Below are 17,129 nucleotides of genomic sequence, written 5' to 3' on the forward strand. Positions count from 1 at the left end.
GTCTCTGCAGGGAGATTATGCCACACTGGGATATGGGAATGGGAAGAACAGGAGATGCTAGGAAAGGTTCTCTCCTTCCCTCAGCCCTGCCTCCTCACACCTAAAATCTCTTCTCTATGTGTCCTTCCTATTTTGTTCTAGCACCTGAAAGTGGATTGAATCCCACCCTAATGATTTTGGGAGCAAACCTCACTAACAGCACGCTGCTATCCCTACCTGCTCCTCCAGTCCTCAGCCTGATCTGATTCTACCTGCAGACAACATAGTGACAATTGTGTTGGGAGGCCTTGTGGGGGGGTCTCACTATGATCAGTGAGTGAAAGATTGATGAGTTATTTAGCATGTGCCCTTTCTGCAAAGCACAATCTGAGTCACAGCCATGGCTTGAACAATCAAAGAGCATAAAACCCCAAGAACTGTCCCTCCTCCATAGGTGAAGCTTGTCCTTGGCTGTCGCTCCCCCTCTTCATCCACAATGGTGCCATGAGCTGCCTCTTCCTATGTATGGAAAGAGGGCTGCAAAGGGAAGAGTTCTGAACTCCTTGGGCCTTGGGGAGAGCAATTTTAGTAGCAGTAGGTGACCCAGCGTTCCCTCTGCAGTCTTGTGGGGATCTCCATAGATTGGAGTCTCAGTGCTGCCTTCAGCTGGCTCAGAGTCCACTGCTGCTCTGTCATAGCAAACACCACATCCTCTGAAGATGGCACTGAACAGGGACTGAAGGTCCTATTCTGTCCAGGTTTGAGGCAAGTAACACAGTTATCATCTTGCTTCCTCCTCAGTTTTCCTCCAGTACTTGCTGCACCTGAGTGCTAACACATCGAGGGTCTCCTCTGGTGATCTGGGCACCAAAGGAGTCAGGCAGCCTCCAGGAGCCACTTGCTGGATAAAGCATCCCCCATAGGCCATTTGGCCATGGGGTTCATACTTACCTGTCTTTATACCCACGAACCACCTTCTGGATGAGGATGACTTTGTCTGTGATGGCCTTGTCTCTCTCAATCTCCAGCAGCATGTCGTGGTGGTCCTGTGGGAGGAAGAAACACAGCATCAATGTCTCAAGCTCTCCCTCTGCCTGCTATGTGGTCAGAGTGGGTGGTACAAGACCCTTCTTCAGGATAGTTGTTCAAAAGAAACTCCTGGGTCATTTTACATCCCAAGTATTACTCCACCTGCTCACTGGGGAAGTCCTAACATAAAGCCTAGTCAACCATAGTCTTCATTCCCAAATGAACCAGAGCATTCAGAACCTGCAACTGCAATACTTCACAGTCTGAAAACAACTAAATTACATTGCCCTTCCCTGCAGAGCTCCCTCCTAGTGCTCTCAGCCATGGGAGCAGCTCCTATGAGCACTGGAGATATTTGCAAACAAACTCCAGGCAGCCTGGGGCCCATCACTTCTTCCAGCCAAGACTGCAATGACTCCCTAACCTAAGGAAAAAAAAAAACCTCCTCAAAACACTGAATTTCCTTTGCCCTGAGGCTTTCAGATGCACCAATCCAAGCTTTATTCTGATTCCTCCCATGTTTTGTGTGATTCAGCTTTCTTTCCCAGTCATGGCAAGCTGAGCCATGCCGCACTGGGTGCAGCAGAGGCAGTTCCACATGTTTCCTGCTTTGCTCGACCTCCCATGGCCCCTTGGGGCCTCCCAGTTTCTCTGTTTCCTGTCCTGACAGCTGTGAAATCTTGATAACAGGCTCTGGAAAGAGCAACTAGTGAGAACAAGTTCTGGGGAAGAGATGAGTGTGCTTGTGCTGGAAGTGGGATTTGGGGTTGAGTTTAGGTATAAGCAGTCAGGGTTCATCGTGGTTTTTGCTCAAAAGAAGCCTCACCTTCCCAGAACATCACAGAAATGGGTTTGTAAGGAAAGCTGAGTGTGTATGGGGCTGCAGGGAACCTGCAGTGTTAAACTGATCTGTGTCAGCTGGACTGATGCAGAAAAGGAGACTGTAGGCACATCTTGGGTTGCACAAGGATGCACAGGAAGCAAAATGAGCCTGTTGTGCTCATGTCCCTCTCTCTGCAGGGCCCTGCATGGGCATCCCTCCTGCTGCAGTGCCTTTTGGGTGAAGCCAGGAGAGGAAGCTGAACCACCTGGCCCAGGAGGGAAAAGGCTGAGCACTGGATGTGACCACTTCTGTGTCGGTTTGGATTTGTAAATGCATCAGTGCTGGCACTGTGTCAGGACTTCCTCCTGCCTGCTGCTCCTAAACTGGCCACAAATGTTCTGCCTTAAGCCAGGTTCTGCCCACTGACATGCCAGTCCAGAGACCATGGAAAAGGGTCATGTTTTGTGATGGAAAGGAAATGGTAGGACACGCTTCCAGAGGCAAGGATCCAAGATGGCAGGGGGAATGTGAAGAACCACCCACCTTTAGAAATATCTTTGTTTTGCCAATCTGCCAGTCATCATCCTTCCCCAGCACTGCTTCAGCAATGCGCTGGCATGTCCCACGCAGGTCACCCTGACAGAAAACGGGTTGAGATTCACCAGGACCAGACTCACCCATCGCTTCTCCCAAGCCCAGTGTAAACCTGTTCTGGTCCCAAACCCTGCAGGTTTCTGCTAATGAGGTTCTTATAGCTTCATTGTCACTTTGTTTAAGATGAGTGAGATGGACAGGCTGAATATGGCTACCTATCCCTGGCAGCCTTGTAGCTATTTTTCCTTCACTTGGAAAGCCCAGAGCGCCGCTGGGACACCTGGGGATCAAATGTTCCATAATTGATTTTGGAGAGTAGGCACACCCCATAAATATCTCTGGAGATTGCCCAGCAGAGAGCACTCGTTACCTGTGAGAGAGGATTCTCACCTGCTTGTACGCTGGCTTCACCCCGGGCATGAGCACCCGGTACCGGTCCACAAACTCCACAAAGGTGTAGCGGATGGGGTATCCAGCCCGGCGGATGCGGATGGTCTCCATCATCCCCGAGTACCTCAGCTGACGGACACACAGCTCCCGATCAAACAGCTAGGGAGGTTACAGAACACAGGGGCTTGATTGCAAACCTTTTAGGGCTACTTCATTGTACTTATGGACAACTATGCACTCCTCCACTTGGGCCTGATGAGGCACAGACTGCTGGAGACGGTTTTAGTTTTCTCTGCGTGGTTTTGTTATCTAAATTCATCCCACGCCTTTCTCTTGGACTAACCAGAACAATACTCAGGAGCGGCAGCACGGGATGATGTACAGACACAGAGAGCTCCAGCCAGCATCCCGATACAAACAATTTTTTTCCTCCCTAAAGCACATTTCAGAAGGAAGTAAAAGTTTTAGAATAACATAAAGTAACAAACAGTCAGGACTTTCCACTGACCTGTCACTTCCGCTATCCCATTTCCTATCACTATCAGTAGGTTTTCCTTCAAAGGCAGGGAGAGAAAATGATCTCTCAGACTATGTTCTCTTTTGCAGTCTCCCTGCACAGCTCTGTGCAACTTTATCTGGGATTTTTTTTTCCTTTGGATTATTAAACCAAGGCTAAAATTAAATTTGGAAAGAAATCACATTTCATATCACACTGCAGTCTCTGATACAGTGTTAGCTCACCCACTCAGTTCTTTAACGGGGAGATTAATTTCTCTTTGTCTAATTCTTTCAAACTTGAAACTGTTTTCCTGTCCCACTGAAAGTTTTGTAGAGAGATAGGTTGAACAGAGACTTCTGGCTTAGCACTTGCAGGACCTGATGAAATACAGACTTCCTATGCAGGACAGAAAATACCAAACTGAATTCCAAACATCCAGGTGTAAAAACAGCTCAGAGTCAGGGCATTTAGAATAATTTTCTAACGTTAGTTCAGGATGTACATCTATTTCTCAACCTTACCTATGTTCAAAAAAAAGATCTTGTTCTAATCTCTGCTCTCATGATAATCACAGATCAGACACATTGTTAAATATTTACCCAAGATATTCCATTAACAGGCTAATAGGTGCCTTTTTACTCTCACCAAACCCAGAATAAGAGCACAGTAAAATGATCTGAGAGACCTACCAAACCTTTTGCTCTGCATCATATTAGGTTCACTGAACAGCAAAAATAAGTTTCAAACAAACACTGCTTGTACACAACAGCTCCGAAATTCAGTATTTTATGCTTTTTTGCACTCAGCTGAGCTATGCTAACAGACACTGACCTTAGATAAAGCTCCAGGTCTGGCTAGATTATTTATTAAATAAAACTCTTCCTTTCCAAGCAGTATCACTTTTAACTGTGGTGAGCAAGAAACAGTGATTGCTCACAGCATCGGTGTCTGTGCCTTCAAGGTGTGGGGAAAGGGATGAGGGCATGCAGCACCCACCTTATCACCTGCCTTCTGCTGCAAAGCTCAGTCTCTTCCATGAGCAGGTCAGGGGGATTGAGAGCCATGTCCTTCTTTCTAATTTGCTCATAAAAGTTTGCTCCCATAGCGTTCATTGCTTTTGAAGCAAATCCCTCTGAACTGGAGCAAGATAACTCCTCTCACATCTCCTCTGTGCTATTTTGCCTCTTTTTTCCCCTCTGCTTTTAGAACCATGCTTTTGTAATCGGTGAAGAAAATAAAAAGGCAGTAGAAAGGATCAAAGGATCAAAGGATTTAAAATGAGGGAGATCCACTGGGAGCAAAGATTTTCAGGAAAACACCCACGGGAAGATGATTTTTAGAAAGCACTGAACTCTGCCACAGAACTAAACCCATGGCTCAGCTGAAGTCTCTGTCAGGAAGGAGCCTACCCCCTATGGAAATGGAGAGGTATTTCCTATAGGATAAAGGGCTGCAGGGGGAATTCCTTGAGATCGTCCTTGGGAAGAAAGGCAGGGTCAGGAGATACCCCCTGCAAAAAGTTTTGGGGTGCTGTAGGACTGCAAAGCAAGTGCCTGATTTTGCCAACCCTTTTGTGACTCTGTTGCTCGTACAGCAGGCTGTGGATTGGTTTTCTAAGTGTGCAGGGTTAATCCTGACTCCAGTGATACCCAAAGGAGTTTTATCAGTAGCTCCAGGGCAGAACGACCCTACAGGCAGTCCAGTACAAAAAGCAACCAGGAGAGAAAAGCAGGACTTACCATGGGCTTCTTGTACTCATTGGGCTTGATGCAGCGGACAAAGAAGGGCTGGCACACGCTGAGAGTCCTCATCAACAGCTCCAGGGAGCGCTTGAACTGGCTGCTGAGTGTAGGCGAGCGCTTCCTCGTCTCTGCTCCCTGAAAAACCGCAGCACAGTGCACTCAGGAAATGAAAGGATAACACTGCCTTTCCCCTCTGGCTGCATCCCCAGGAACCTCCTGCAACAGCCTGGTCTGGAGCAGGGAGTGGGGCCAGAGGTGGCTGAAAGTTGTGGCAGAAGATGGGAAGGGCAGGGCCCCTGAACTTGCAACAGCCAGGCTCCAGCAGCCTACTCCATATGGCTCTATGTAGGCAGGAAAAGTGCCACAATTTAATTTCTCCTGCTTGAACCTCCATGTGTGACTGGAAAACCCATCTTCCCAGTGTGGCACCATGAGGAAGATCCGCCCATAAGAGCAAACAGCCTCTTCTGGGCCATCAGAATTCTCTGTACTACAGGCTGGGGCAATGCACCTGCCCAGGGATGCTCTCAGGAGCAGTGTGGGCTTCCCTCTCCCCATGCATTGCAGCATGGGCACACCAAACCCTCTGTCACGGCTCCTGCTGTCAGGGCAAGGCTCCTCCTGCTCCATGGAACAAGAACCAGAGACCCATTTAGGGTAAAAGCTAATCCAGGAGAATGCTTGCTGAAGGGTGACTCTACAACACTTCTGCTGAGATTCCTCAGCCTGTACTACCACAGATTCAAGTTGCTTTTGGAAAAGAATACTAACTAGACTAAATGAGGTGAGTATTTAGGGGGAATCAGGATGATTTAGAGTATTTTTCTTGGTTTAGCTCCCCTGGTCAAATTAATAACCTGATCTCTATGTTGGGGCAAGTGTTTCTAAATGAGAATGTGTATGTTTCCCTTAATAGTCCCTTTTCCCTGCTCTGGGAAAACCTTGTTAAACCACCTCCAAATGAAGTCCTCAGCTCATTTCATGTGCCAGCCACTATTACCTGAGCTCTTTACACATCAGTCACAGTGGTGCTGTGTGTCCTGTGGGGTCTGGTGTTCAGGGAGCCTTTGTGGGGCAGCAGGTAATGCTGGAGGGTTGGAGGAAGAGTCGGGCACCAGGAGGCAACTCCCTCTTAATTAAAACCAGGGTGAACACGTAAAATGACCCATGACATGACCGGATGGCCAGAGAATTCCCCAAAGGGAGAGTTCCAGCAGGATTTTAATGCATTTTTCCTCCAAACATCCTCTTATTTGTGGGTGGTCAAGCCACCTGTGGAGTCACAAAATCCTCATCTGCGCTGGCCTTGCTGCCATGTTTTGCAGTGTTTATTTGCATATTTTTGTTCCTGTGTTTATTTCTACTTTTGCTAAAATATTTACACATGCTTCATCACATAGCACTAATAATCTTCAACAATCCCACCTCCCAAAACTGAGGCATTCCACAGAATCACCAAATAGTTTGGATTGGAAGGGATTAAAAATTCCCTCTAGTCCAACCCCTTTGTCACCAACAGGGAGTTTACACAGCTCAGGTTGGATGTGATGTTGAGACAAACCCAATCAAGACAAACACAAAGTCATCATGGAATTCCAACAAGAGGAAACCCAGCTCATGCAAACACCACAAAAACCTGGCCTGTTTGTCAAGAGGAGCATGGGGGCCTACTAGCAATCTCTCCCAGGAAAATCCTTCCCAGAAGGACAAACTGGTAACAAATCTAGAATAATTAATGGATACATCTGCTACCTGCAGAGCACCTTAGAGTCTGATGCTCATATTTTGTTGCAGACTTTCTGAGGAGAAGGCTGTTTCAGCAAGAATCCTGGTTTGAAAGGCTTTGATGAATGTTTTCTTATCACATTGCTAATTATGCACACGAGGTCACTGCTGTGAGATGTGGAAGGATAGCCACAGGGGTTAGAAGCAGCAACACATGCAGGAGCAGGGCTAGCAGTTGGAAACAATTGCATGTTAGCCAAATTTTAGTCAGTTTGGACTTGGCTGGGAGAGATTATTTTTAAGCCATGGTGTTAGAAAGGGAGTAAAACTTTGGATGAGGGTCTACAAGGGAGTGGTTTGCTCCCAGACAGCAAGAAATGCCTGTCCAGCTTGCTGGTGCCTTGCATTTCTTTCCTGCATGCATCCAGATCTGGCAAAAAGCAGGGTTGCCATCTCCATCCTTACATCTGAGAGCTATTTGCTGGGAGGGGTTGGAAGGAAGGGACAGTGACCAGAGAGCAGCTTGTCCTCCTGTCCAAATAGTCAGAGTGGTCTGGGCTCCCCCTGTCAAGACAACATCATCCCATTCAGGGATGACATTTCAGGGCCTGACATTTGTGCACAGACCTCTCTCAATGGTTGGCACCATCCCTATGGGCACTTTTTGGGCTCTTAGATACACAGTAAATACTCTGACAAGTGCTTTACATCAGCTTCATCCTTCAGGGATGGGTGACACCACTCGAGTAACTGGTTCCATCTGCCTCACCTCAACACCCAGCTTGGAGAGAATCACACCTCTTCCCTTACTTAAACAAAACAGCCCAAAAAAAACCAGAGAGGAGCAGCCTCTCAACACAGCCTAGCAAGGCATTGAAAGTACAGGATTTATTGCAGAGGATAAGCATTTTTTAAGCTAAAACCAGACCCAGTCCCCATAGCCTGATGGAGAAAGGGCTGATACATTCTGCTTTTCCCTGGCCAGACACTTCCTAGCCTTCAGACTCTGAGACTGTAACATCTCTGTGACTCAGACTACCTCTTCACTTGTGTCCATACAAAGCCCAGTAAAAGGGAGGATGAGACCTCTGTGCATGGGGAAGAATGAGCAGGATTTGCAGGTGCTGTACCCCAGACTGGAGCACGCAGCCCATACTCAACATCAAAGGAGGAAAAGACTCAAAAAACAGAAGAGAAAAACAAGAAAAAGAAGATATTTTAGAATTACGTGCAGACCAGCATGACATCCAGACATGCTTCAATTGTGCCTCTTTGTGCCATCTCAAGCCAGTCTGAACTGTGGAAGTGCAAACACACACACGGCTGTTTGCTGTAACTATGAGAAAAAAGGCAAGGAGAATGGCAACTACAAGGAGAAATGTCACTGAGACAGAAATGGTAGAGGTTCCTTCTGTCCCTCTGCACCTTCTCCTTGAAGGACAAGGCTGCTGGTGCACCAGAAATACCATCAGGAGACAGCCTGCTTCAGTGGAAATGCAGAAGGATGAAATACTTGAGGAGAGCCAGGGAAGGAGGGTAAAGCATGTGTCAACAGCAATACTTTGAGGAAAGGTTCTGGACAAAGGACCATCCTCCCATCTCTTTAGGATTATAAAGTCACTAAATTGGGCCATACCAATGTGACTTGCAGTTTCTGGGAAAAATGATGCTTTTTCTTTTTTATATTTTTATATGAAATATCACTGGGGTGGCCTTCAGGTGACCACTGAAAGCTGAGGCCACCCCATTCTGCAGTGTCATATAGTGAAGAGAGTCTTGCTATTAAAGGCTGTGCAGTCTGAAAAGTGCCTTCCAATGTAAAATTGCTATGGGCTACATACAGTGCCAAGTAACACTATTTTGAACTACAAGCTAATTGACATGCACATATATATGTATATGTGAAAAAATCATTTTTATCTTGGTTGTTCCACCTTTACCTCGGTGTCTAACAAATATGAACAATTATTATTCATTAAAAAACCTACAAAACAAAGTTTAATTGTAAGATCAACTATGAGAACAACAAAACTCCCATTTCCCTGTATCACCTGTTGATATCTTCAGAGGAAAAAGCTGCTCTAAATATTTCTGATAGATTTTGCACGTTTGTTCCTTGGATTTAATTCATAGAATCACATAATTATTAATGGTTTGGGTTGGAACAGATCTTAAAGTTTGTTTAGTTCCAACACCACTGCCATGGGCAGGGACACCTTCCACTAGACCAGGTTGCTCCAGGCCCCATCCAACCTGGCCTTGAACACTGCCAGGGATGGGGCAGCCACATCACCCCTGGGTGGCCTCTGCCAGTGTCTCACCACCCTCACAGGAAAGAATTTCTTCCTAATACCTCAACTAAACATTTTCTCTTTCAGTTTAAAGCCATTCCCCTTGTCCTATCACTCAAGGCCCTTGTCAAAATCCCTCTTCATCTCTCTCATATCCTAACTCAGGAAAGACTATTATTTTTGCTACAACTCTAGAGCAAGGCACAATATGGATATGTTCCAATTGAAACAGTTTTAACCATGATACAGAGGGGAAGGAGTCCACCACTGAAATTAATGGCTTTTGGTCATTTTGGGTCAGATCCTCCTCATTGGAATTCCAAATCCAAACATCCAAGATACCGCAGAAGTAAAAAGGGATGAAATTCAGCCCCATGCAGAGAGCTGAATTTTGAAAAGCAGGCTAATCCTCTGGTTATTAAGGGGCTGTGGAAATGTGAGCAGAGTCACAAAGCTTATATCATAGAACCTTTAACACACAATATGCTACCTTATGGCCAAATAACTAGCAAGCAAGTTTTGGGAAGTTATCAGAACCAGTCAGCAGATGAGATGCAACAGAAAAGACCTAAAGGAGGTGCCAGAAGCCTGTTTCGATGAACATGGCAAAATTTCATATTATCTTGTCTCTGAAGGCTTGGATCTGAGGTACCCCCTGAACAAGAACTAACCTTCCACCTCCAAAAATGACAGCATTTCCAAACAAACCAGAAATGCAATTCAAGGGATCTCTCTTTGCATGTGAGCTGTCTTGCTTCCAAAACTGCAAAACAGGGTCAGATTTGCAGTTGTTTGGAGGAAGGATGTCCCATTGAAGCCAATGGTGGCACCATGGTAAACATGAAGTTATTTAAAATTACCACCTGAAGTTGATCCACCTGAAGTTATTTAAAATTATTCAAATATCAGGAAAAAATCTGCAAAACTTCAGCTGAGCCTGGTTCTGATTTCATCCAAACCAAATTTGCATCATTACAAAGTTCGTCTGAGTTGAGCCCTAGAATTAAGTGACACAGTCATATACCTGTACCTATTCAACAAGCTGTAAAAATGCTCTCCAACACATTGGTCACTTGGAATGGATCCTCTATAGATAGTGCAGGAAGAGGAATAAATCAACAGGAGTAAAGCACAATCCTTGCCAAGGAGAGGTGAGTATACAACAGAGGAACTCATGTATTCAATTTACCTTTGGTGTGGGTGTGGGCGACTGGCCAAATGTGCTGGATGCATAGCCACAGAGAAACTACACGAAGCACAGGTAAAAAAACAAAACAAAACACAAAACAGAGACAGAGAAGAGCAAACAGTGAAAAGAAGGAATAACTGAAATGGGAGCCTGACATTTTTAGTCTTGGAAGTCCAGCTGTTATATATCTCATGAACAAAATGCATTAATTTTTAGATTTTGGTCTAAACATCTCCTGGCTTTTCTCCTTTGTCTTGATGTTCACTTCTCTGAATCTGAGGGAGCTGCCAGTGTTCAGCTCTTGCTTCTTGGAAACAAACTTTGTACATTTTTTAACCTCACTCTTTATCCATCCAATTTCAGCCATTCCCACTCTTCTTCTTCACACATATCTGCTTTCAATATACAGTGGTTGGGAAGGTGCTGGGACAAAACAAAAAAATTCTAAAGAAATCCCTCCCTTCCTAATTTTAATCCCAAAAGTCAGGTATTTTTCATAGAATTTAAATGTTTCCCATGGGAAAATCCCCCCCTCTCCCCCCCTAGTTTCCCATTTGTTTTTCACTTTACAGGGTTCCATCCTCCACTGCTCCTTCTACCTGTTCCTTGAGCAAGCAGTGCTGCCAGACCATACCAGCTGATTTCTCAGAGGAACAGTGTACACCTCCCACTCAATCCATAATTTCACCTGGCACCACTCAAAGCAATGTTCCTGTTCAGCAAACACATGCAGATAAACCTTCTCTGTGATGACCGTGAATAAATGAGACTTTCCAGCCCCATTCGTTCCAGAAATACCCAGTTCACCACACAGGTTTCACTGTCTACAAATATTAGGTCTTTCAGGGACCAAACAGTTATTACAGTGCTCAAATATACAATCTCAAACAGTTTTCAAATTTCTCTGAACTGTGGCGTTCTCAGGTTTCTGGAATATAAGGACCCTATTTGAAAGACGGAAGGTAAAGCAGATGTGGACTTTTAACTGACTCACAAAATCCTACAAACTCATCAATAATCTCCTGGGGACCAAAGTTTGGAAGGTGTTGAGCAAAATGCCTCATGATTTGATTTAGCCCCTAGCAGAGCAGTCACTTGATTCTTTTTAAGAGAAGATGTTATATTTGATTGACCAAGCCTAAGTGTCTCTGGAAAGTTCCTCCAGAGATTGCCTCACTGAAGCTTGGGGAAGGCATGAACAGTTCCCATGACACTTCAGCACAGTTCTTTGCTATATGCAGTCAGTTTCCATGACCCAGGCTCACTTGCTCCTTGCTTTGGGGCACATGTCCTAAGAAAAGGGCTGAAAACATTACTGAGCATTGGTGGAAAGCAATGGCAAAAGCATCTCAGCCCCATGCTGGATCTTGCTTGTCTGAGAACTGTTCTGTGGTGGTGTTCAGGGAATTACTGTTCTCCAGGTTCACAGTGACACTGTGCAGGACTAGGGGAGCTGTTACACAGTGTTGGCTCTTCTTACAGTTCCATGATGTCAAGCTAAAAATCTCTCATTCCAAAAAGAAAACCAGATATCATTAAAGTATCAAAGCGCAGAGACTACCACTTGGGACAGACTTTGAAGATGTCTAGTGAAACTATAAAAAAATCCCGAATGGTTTATGTTACTAAAAAAAAAGGATTCTGATGCTTTCAAAGGTTTCAGTTCTCAGATCCTAGACAACATCCAGGCAGACATCTCAACTTTGCTATTACATACTTCCAGCATCTTTTAAAGATGCTTTGGTAGGGATCCCTGTGAGAAAGCTTGTGTGACTGTGTAAACCCTTCCACTGATGCCCCAGAGTGCATCTCTGCTCTGCCCAAAGAAGAAAGAAATCACTTCCAAGGTCAACTGCAAAGCTTACACCAAAAATAAAAAGCAGCGAGGAGCAAGCAATAAAAAGCAAAGTAAGCAGCAGCACTGATGCTAAGGGAGTTAGTGTCTACTTCAACAGGAGTATCCACTTCTGAGGATAGCTCTGAACCCAACAAGAGTGTCATGCCAATTGGTAGCTTAATTAGTAATTGATAAATGTTCTCTTATTCCTAATGAAGTCAAAAGGATAATGATCATTAATTTCAGCAGGAGCAAAACTGAATGGCTAAAGGTTATGAACAGAGCTTGCAAAACAGCACATAGCACATTCGAAGAAATGTCTTGGGAATGTAAATATTTCTTTCCCTTGGAAAGTAAAGGAATTCAGCACTTACAACTTGGCACTCCTGAAAGTCCCTAAGTCCCTTTGTCCATCAGTGGCATTGGCTGGCATTTGGAAATGGGCCTCTGCCAAAAAAATTGTTTGTTTTGAAAAATGTTATCCCCACACCCTCTGCAGTCCCATGGCTTTTGCCTTGGGAAAGATTGGGGGATTTGGCCATAGTGAGCGATCTGTATAGACCTTCAGATTCTGCAAGACTGATATTTTAAAACACTTTCTACTTTAATTTTGGGAGCAAGGCAAAATAGAGAGATTTAGATGTTCAACTTCCTGAAGAAAATATCATGCATTTGTGTTATTAAAGGTGAAATGGTCACTAATTCAGCATTTAAGCTGGTATTCCAGTAATAAATGCTCACATGAGGTGGAAAGGGTTAAAGCAATAACTCTGCCTTTCTCTGAAAGTTCAAGGTACACAGTCTTCTCTCACACTGAGCATGGAGTAAGCACAAAACGTCCTGGAGGAGTGGGATTTTGAAGTTTAGCTTTCATAACTGGTGTTTCCTCTCTCTGCTGTTGTAACAGTAAAACACAACTGTTCACTCCAAGTCCTGCTGCAGTGCTTAAGGACAAAAGAGATTGTCATTTTGTTCTACTCAGGTCGAAAAGTATTTAGCTTTTACCTGGACTCATAGAAAGGTTTGGGTTTGAAGGCACCTTTAAGGTCATGTTCCAACCCTCCTGCCATAGGCAGGGACACCTCCCAGTAGACCAGATTGCTTGAACACTTGAACACTTCCAGGGATGGAGCATCCACAGCTTCTCTGGGAAACCTGTGCCTGTATCTCACCACTCTCACAGGTAAGAGTTTCTTCCTTACACCTAATCTAAAACTGCCCTCTTGTTAGTTTACTTCTCATTCTATTATACACACATCTGGATGACCTAACCGGAAGGCACAGTTACTTTTCTCTCAGATTTCTACAATCACAAACCTGATTGTTCCAATCCCTAAGCAATTCAGGGGGGCAATCAAAGCAAAATAATAATATTTGATGAACCAAATGCAGTGAACTGGGGGCGTGAGTGTGGATGCACCCATGATACGGCATTAACACTTCCTGATGGCTGACTCTCACTAACAGGTTTGAAACACCCCAAAGATCATGAGAGCAATATGACTGCAAATCTTCCACCCCTTCCAGAAACACCCCTCCTTGTGAATAAAGATCTTCTCCCGCCTGCATTACCATTGCCACATCTGCTTGGAAGATCTGCTTGATGAATTTGTTTTTTGAGGAATGCACCAGCTGAATGATGTCTCCATGCAGCGTGTCCCTGTTTTTCTCCAAGAAACCTAGAGAAATAATGGGACAACACAAAGATGACACAGTGCAATATGGTCAGCACGTGAGCTGCAAGCAGCTTCTGGGTTTTTGGATCAATGGATGCTCTTGGTGAGGTAATGGGAGTAATGAGCAGGCAGACAGAGAGGGACCATAAGAAGGAAGATGGAGGCACATCTTACACTGGATTAAAGATGCAGTGGTGCAAAGCACTGCCATGCTGTCACAGGCACACACAAATGAAACAGCACCAAACCCTGCAGCCTGTGGGCACAGCTGGAGGGTCAAGTCATTGCAACCAGAAAAGGAATACATTGACACTACTGTGGACTACCACCCTGCCCTGCTCTTCACAGCAGCAGCTTCTCTGCCCATGAACATCCCCTCTCCCCCTGCAGGGCCCTAGGAGCTGCTCCATACCTTTTGTTTCGTAGTAAACAATTCCAGCAAAATGGTTAATGCCAAACTGGGTTTCGTAGTTATTCTTCGGAGGAATATAGTTGGTGTTAAGCTTGTGCTGGGAGTTCAGCTTGTGTAACATGGTGGCATCTGTACCCTGTACATGTATGAAAAGATCTGACATTTAACCAAGGCTATTCCCATTGAAATAATTTTCCAGTCAATAGCACATTTCTTTCCTGTCTTGGTAATGATGTGCATTTAAACTGAGAAGTGATATGTCGGAGAAGATATGTCAAGAGCAGAAATTTAGGAAATTTATTAAATATTACTGGTATGTAGTGCTGTATTCAAAATAATGGTCCAAAAAGAGTATATTTAACATTACTTTCTCTTAAACTTTGCCAGTAGGTGTTTTTGAGCCTTGCAGGCATATTTTCCCATCAGAAACCCTTGTTATAGTATGGCTGTGACACTGATGGAAGAAAATTTAAGAGAACAATAAAAACTATAAATAGGCAGGCCACAGGTGAATGTGTGCTTGGGGCTGAGCAGATCTCTCACAGGGTGCCAGCATGTGAGTGCAAAGGGGATAAAATCAGGAGAGTCACAGGCAGCAAGGCTGAGCCCAAAACACACCTTGGGGAACTTGCTCTCCTCGTCAATGAGGGAGATGATGTTCATAGGCTTGATGGCAATCATGTCCAAGGCATCCTGGTTATCAGTGAACTCGATGTGCTGCCAGTTGATGTTCTCCAGGTTGTACTCCTCTTGCTCTAGCTTGAATACGTGGCGCACAAAGAACTGTTGCAGGTTTTCATTCGCAAAGTTAATGCAAAGCTGCTCAAAACTGTGGAGGGAAGGTCAAGAAAAGGCCAATTTAGATCCACCCTGGTTAATTTCTCTACATTTCTCTTCATGCTTGGAGCAATACTCTCAGACCTTGTCAACCACAGACCTTGTCAGTAAGGCTGCTGTTGGCTTAGAATTGCCTTATTGGTTCAGAATATCAGATTTTCTCACAAAACAATGTTATGTGTGTGGTCTAAATCAGTTTAGGAACTCCACTGTCTGCTGCAATTGATTAGCTCTGATAATTTCTCATACAGAAAAAGGCTTGGTCCAACCCAGACCAGTTCACTTCAGGAGAGGTGAAAGGACTGCAAGACTTTGAGCTTGGGCTTGTGAAGGAGGATTAAGACCTGGTTCTCCTTTTGCAGGCTCCATACCTGTTCACAGTGAAGTTCTCAAAGCCAAAGATGTCAAGAAGGCCAATGGATCTCCTGATACTTTTGAGTTCCTGGGAAGGAGGTCTGTAAATTGCAGCATTGATCTTCTCCACGATCCACACAAAAAGTCGCCCATAAATTCCCTGCAATATCCCAAAGATGGAGCTCACTGAGACAGTTCAGCAGTTTGTCCTGCTAGGCTGTGTCACCACTTCAGCCTTGATGGCATGGGATCTCCTAGAGCATGGCCAGCAACCAGAAAGTCCCTGAGGACGTGCTCACCAATGTTTGTGCCAGACTCTTGGCACGGTTTAAAGCTTCAAGAACCATTATGTAGGTCCAGGAAACCAGACCTGAAAGCCTAGCTAAAAGACAACTGATAGAAAAAACCCAAATTTGGATAGTTATAAATTTTGGATCTATGGGCTTGCTGTGAAGCCAGATAGTCCCTTCCTTGATTTCCACACATTTCTCTCTAGATCAGCAGAGCAGAGCCATGTTATGCTGCAAGAACATATTGCTCACTTGAACAAGGTGCTCACTGAAACATTGCAGCACTGGCTGAACAGTCTTATGACCTAATGACATAGATATTGCTGCTTCAGTAATTCCAGAACTTCATGTTTTAAACTGTTACTATCTTTCATTTTATAAGCTACACCAGTGTGACCAAGAGGGGAGCCCAATTCAAAGGCCCCTCACCACTAGAGAAGACACTGCCAGGATTTGCAGGCTAGTTAGCTATCAAACCAGCTTGATCTACCAATTCCCCACAGATAAAATGAGGACTCAACTTGGCCAAAGCATGCCAATAATGCTTGTCTCGCAATTTTACATGGGGCTGCAAACAGCACAGCAGCGATCCACACCCAGCCCATCAACCTTCATCACTCCAAAGCCTCAAGATGCTCTAAGTGCTCTGATGCTTTCTGGACTGCTCTATCCCTGGCCCTGTGTTGCTCAGCTGTATTTACTGCTGCTTATGCTCCCAAATCCTGAAATTCAGGTGTGGGTGCTAGAGGTGTTGGTAGAGTTGCTGTGATTTAACAGCAGCAGAGGATCTTTCCTGCAGCTGAGGTACAGTCATTTCAGAATGCTAGGTCCTTCTGCAGGTCCCCTTGAGTACAGACAATCTCCAGCCCAGACTGCAAATCCCTTGCAGAGCAGGTTACCTAGACTCCTTCCATCTCAACTCTTTGTACATCCCGATTAGAACATAGTTTCAAGGGCGTTTGCTGATCTGAGCTCACACAGGCACCAAGCGAGACCCTTTTCCTGGGAAGTGAATGCTCCAGTCTCAGAAGGGGCAGATTTCTTCAGGTTTTCAACAGAAGGCATAAGGAAATGCCCTAAGACTTACCTTTACAAAAGCATCCCTCACATCCAGCGCTTGTTCCATGCTGAGAGGGGTGGAGACGGTCTCGCCCCTTGTGATTATAGTCCGGCTGGTAAGGCAGTTCATCACATCCTGGGGCTCAACCTGACAGAGACAACACCAAACACAGCTGCTCTACAGGGGAGGTACCTCAAATGAAGACACAGGCACTTTCTGAGAGAAAAACTAACATTTTTCTACTGTATTTTAATCTGGAAGGTGTTCTTGTGACTTAGCATGAGATGTTAATGAGGTGTGGGAAGACAGGATGAGAAAACAAAGCAAAACCTGCAAAGCTGTATGCTACCAGCATGGGTTAAATCTTTGCATCACCTTGACCCTTGTTACACTTCTTCAGGG

The 17,129-nt window shown here is 45.0% G+C and overlaps 1 protein-coding gene across 8 annotated transcripts in view; it reads right to left on the reverse strand.

The window, feature by feature from the left end:
• Window positions 1–17,129, reverse strand: part of MYO7A (myosin VIIA) — a 99,271-nt gene that overhangs the window by 30,047 nt on the left and 52,095 nt on the right. For 6 of the 8 annotated variants that reach the window (XM_086882375.1, XM_086882373.1, XM_086882376.1 and 3 more), the window contains 9 exons: window positions 16,755–16,874; window positions 15,395–15,537; window positions 14,805–15,015; window positions 14,187–14,322; window positions 13,671–13,777; window positions 5,054–5,191; window positions 2,816–2,974; window positions 2,375–2,467; window positions 931–1,025 (listed from right to left, as the gene is read on the reverse strand). In XM_086882375.1, coding sequence (XP_086738501.1) covers window positions 931–1,025; window positions 2,375–2,467; window positions 2,816–2,974; window positions 5,054–5,191; window positions 13,671–13,777; window positions 14,187–14,322; window positions 14,805–15,015; window positions 15,395–15,537; window positions 16,755–16,874 — 1,202 coding nt within the window. Of the gene's footprint in view, window positions 1–930; window positions 1,026–2,374; window positions 2,468–2,815; window positions 2,975–5,053; window positions 5,192–10,261; window positions 10,319–13,670; window positions 13,778–14,186; window positions 14,323–14,804; window positions 15,016–15,394; window positions 15,538–16,754; window positions 16,875–17,129 lie in introns of all 8 variants that reach the window. The other 2 variants (XM_086882374.1, XM_023922089.2) reach the window with 1 other exon arrangement.

This window comes from Cyanistes caeruleus, chromosome 3 (genome assembly GCF_971803275.1).
Source record: "Cyanistes caeruleus chromosome 3, bCyaCae1.hap1.1, whole genome shotgun sequence".
In the NCBI taxonomy this organism is placed as follows: Eukaryota; Metazoa; Chordata; class Aves; order Passeriformes; family Paridae; genus Cyanistes; species Cyanistes caeruleus.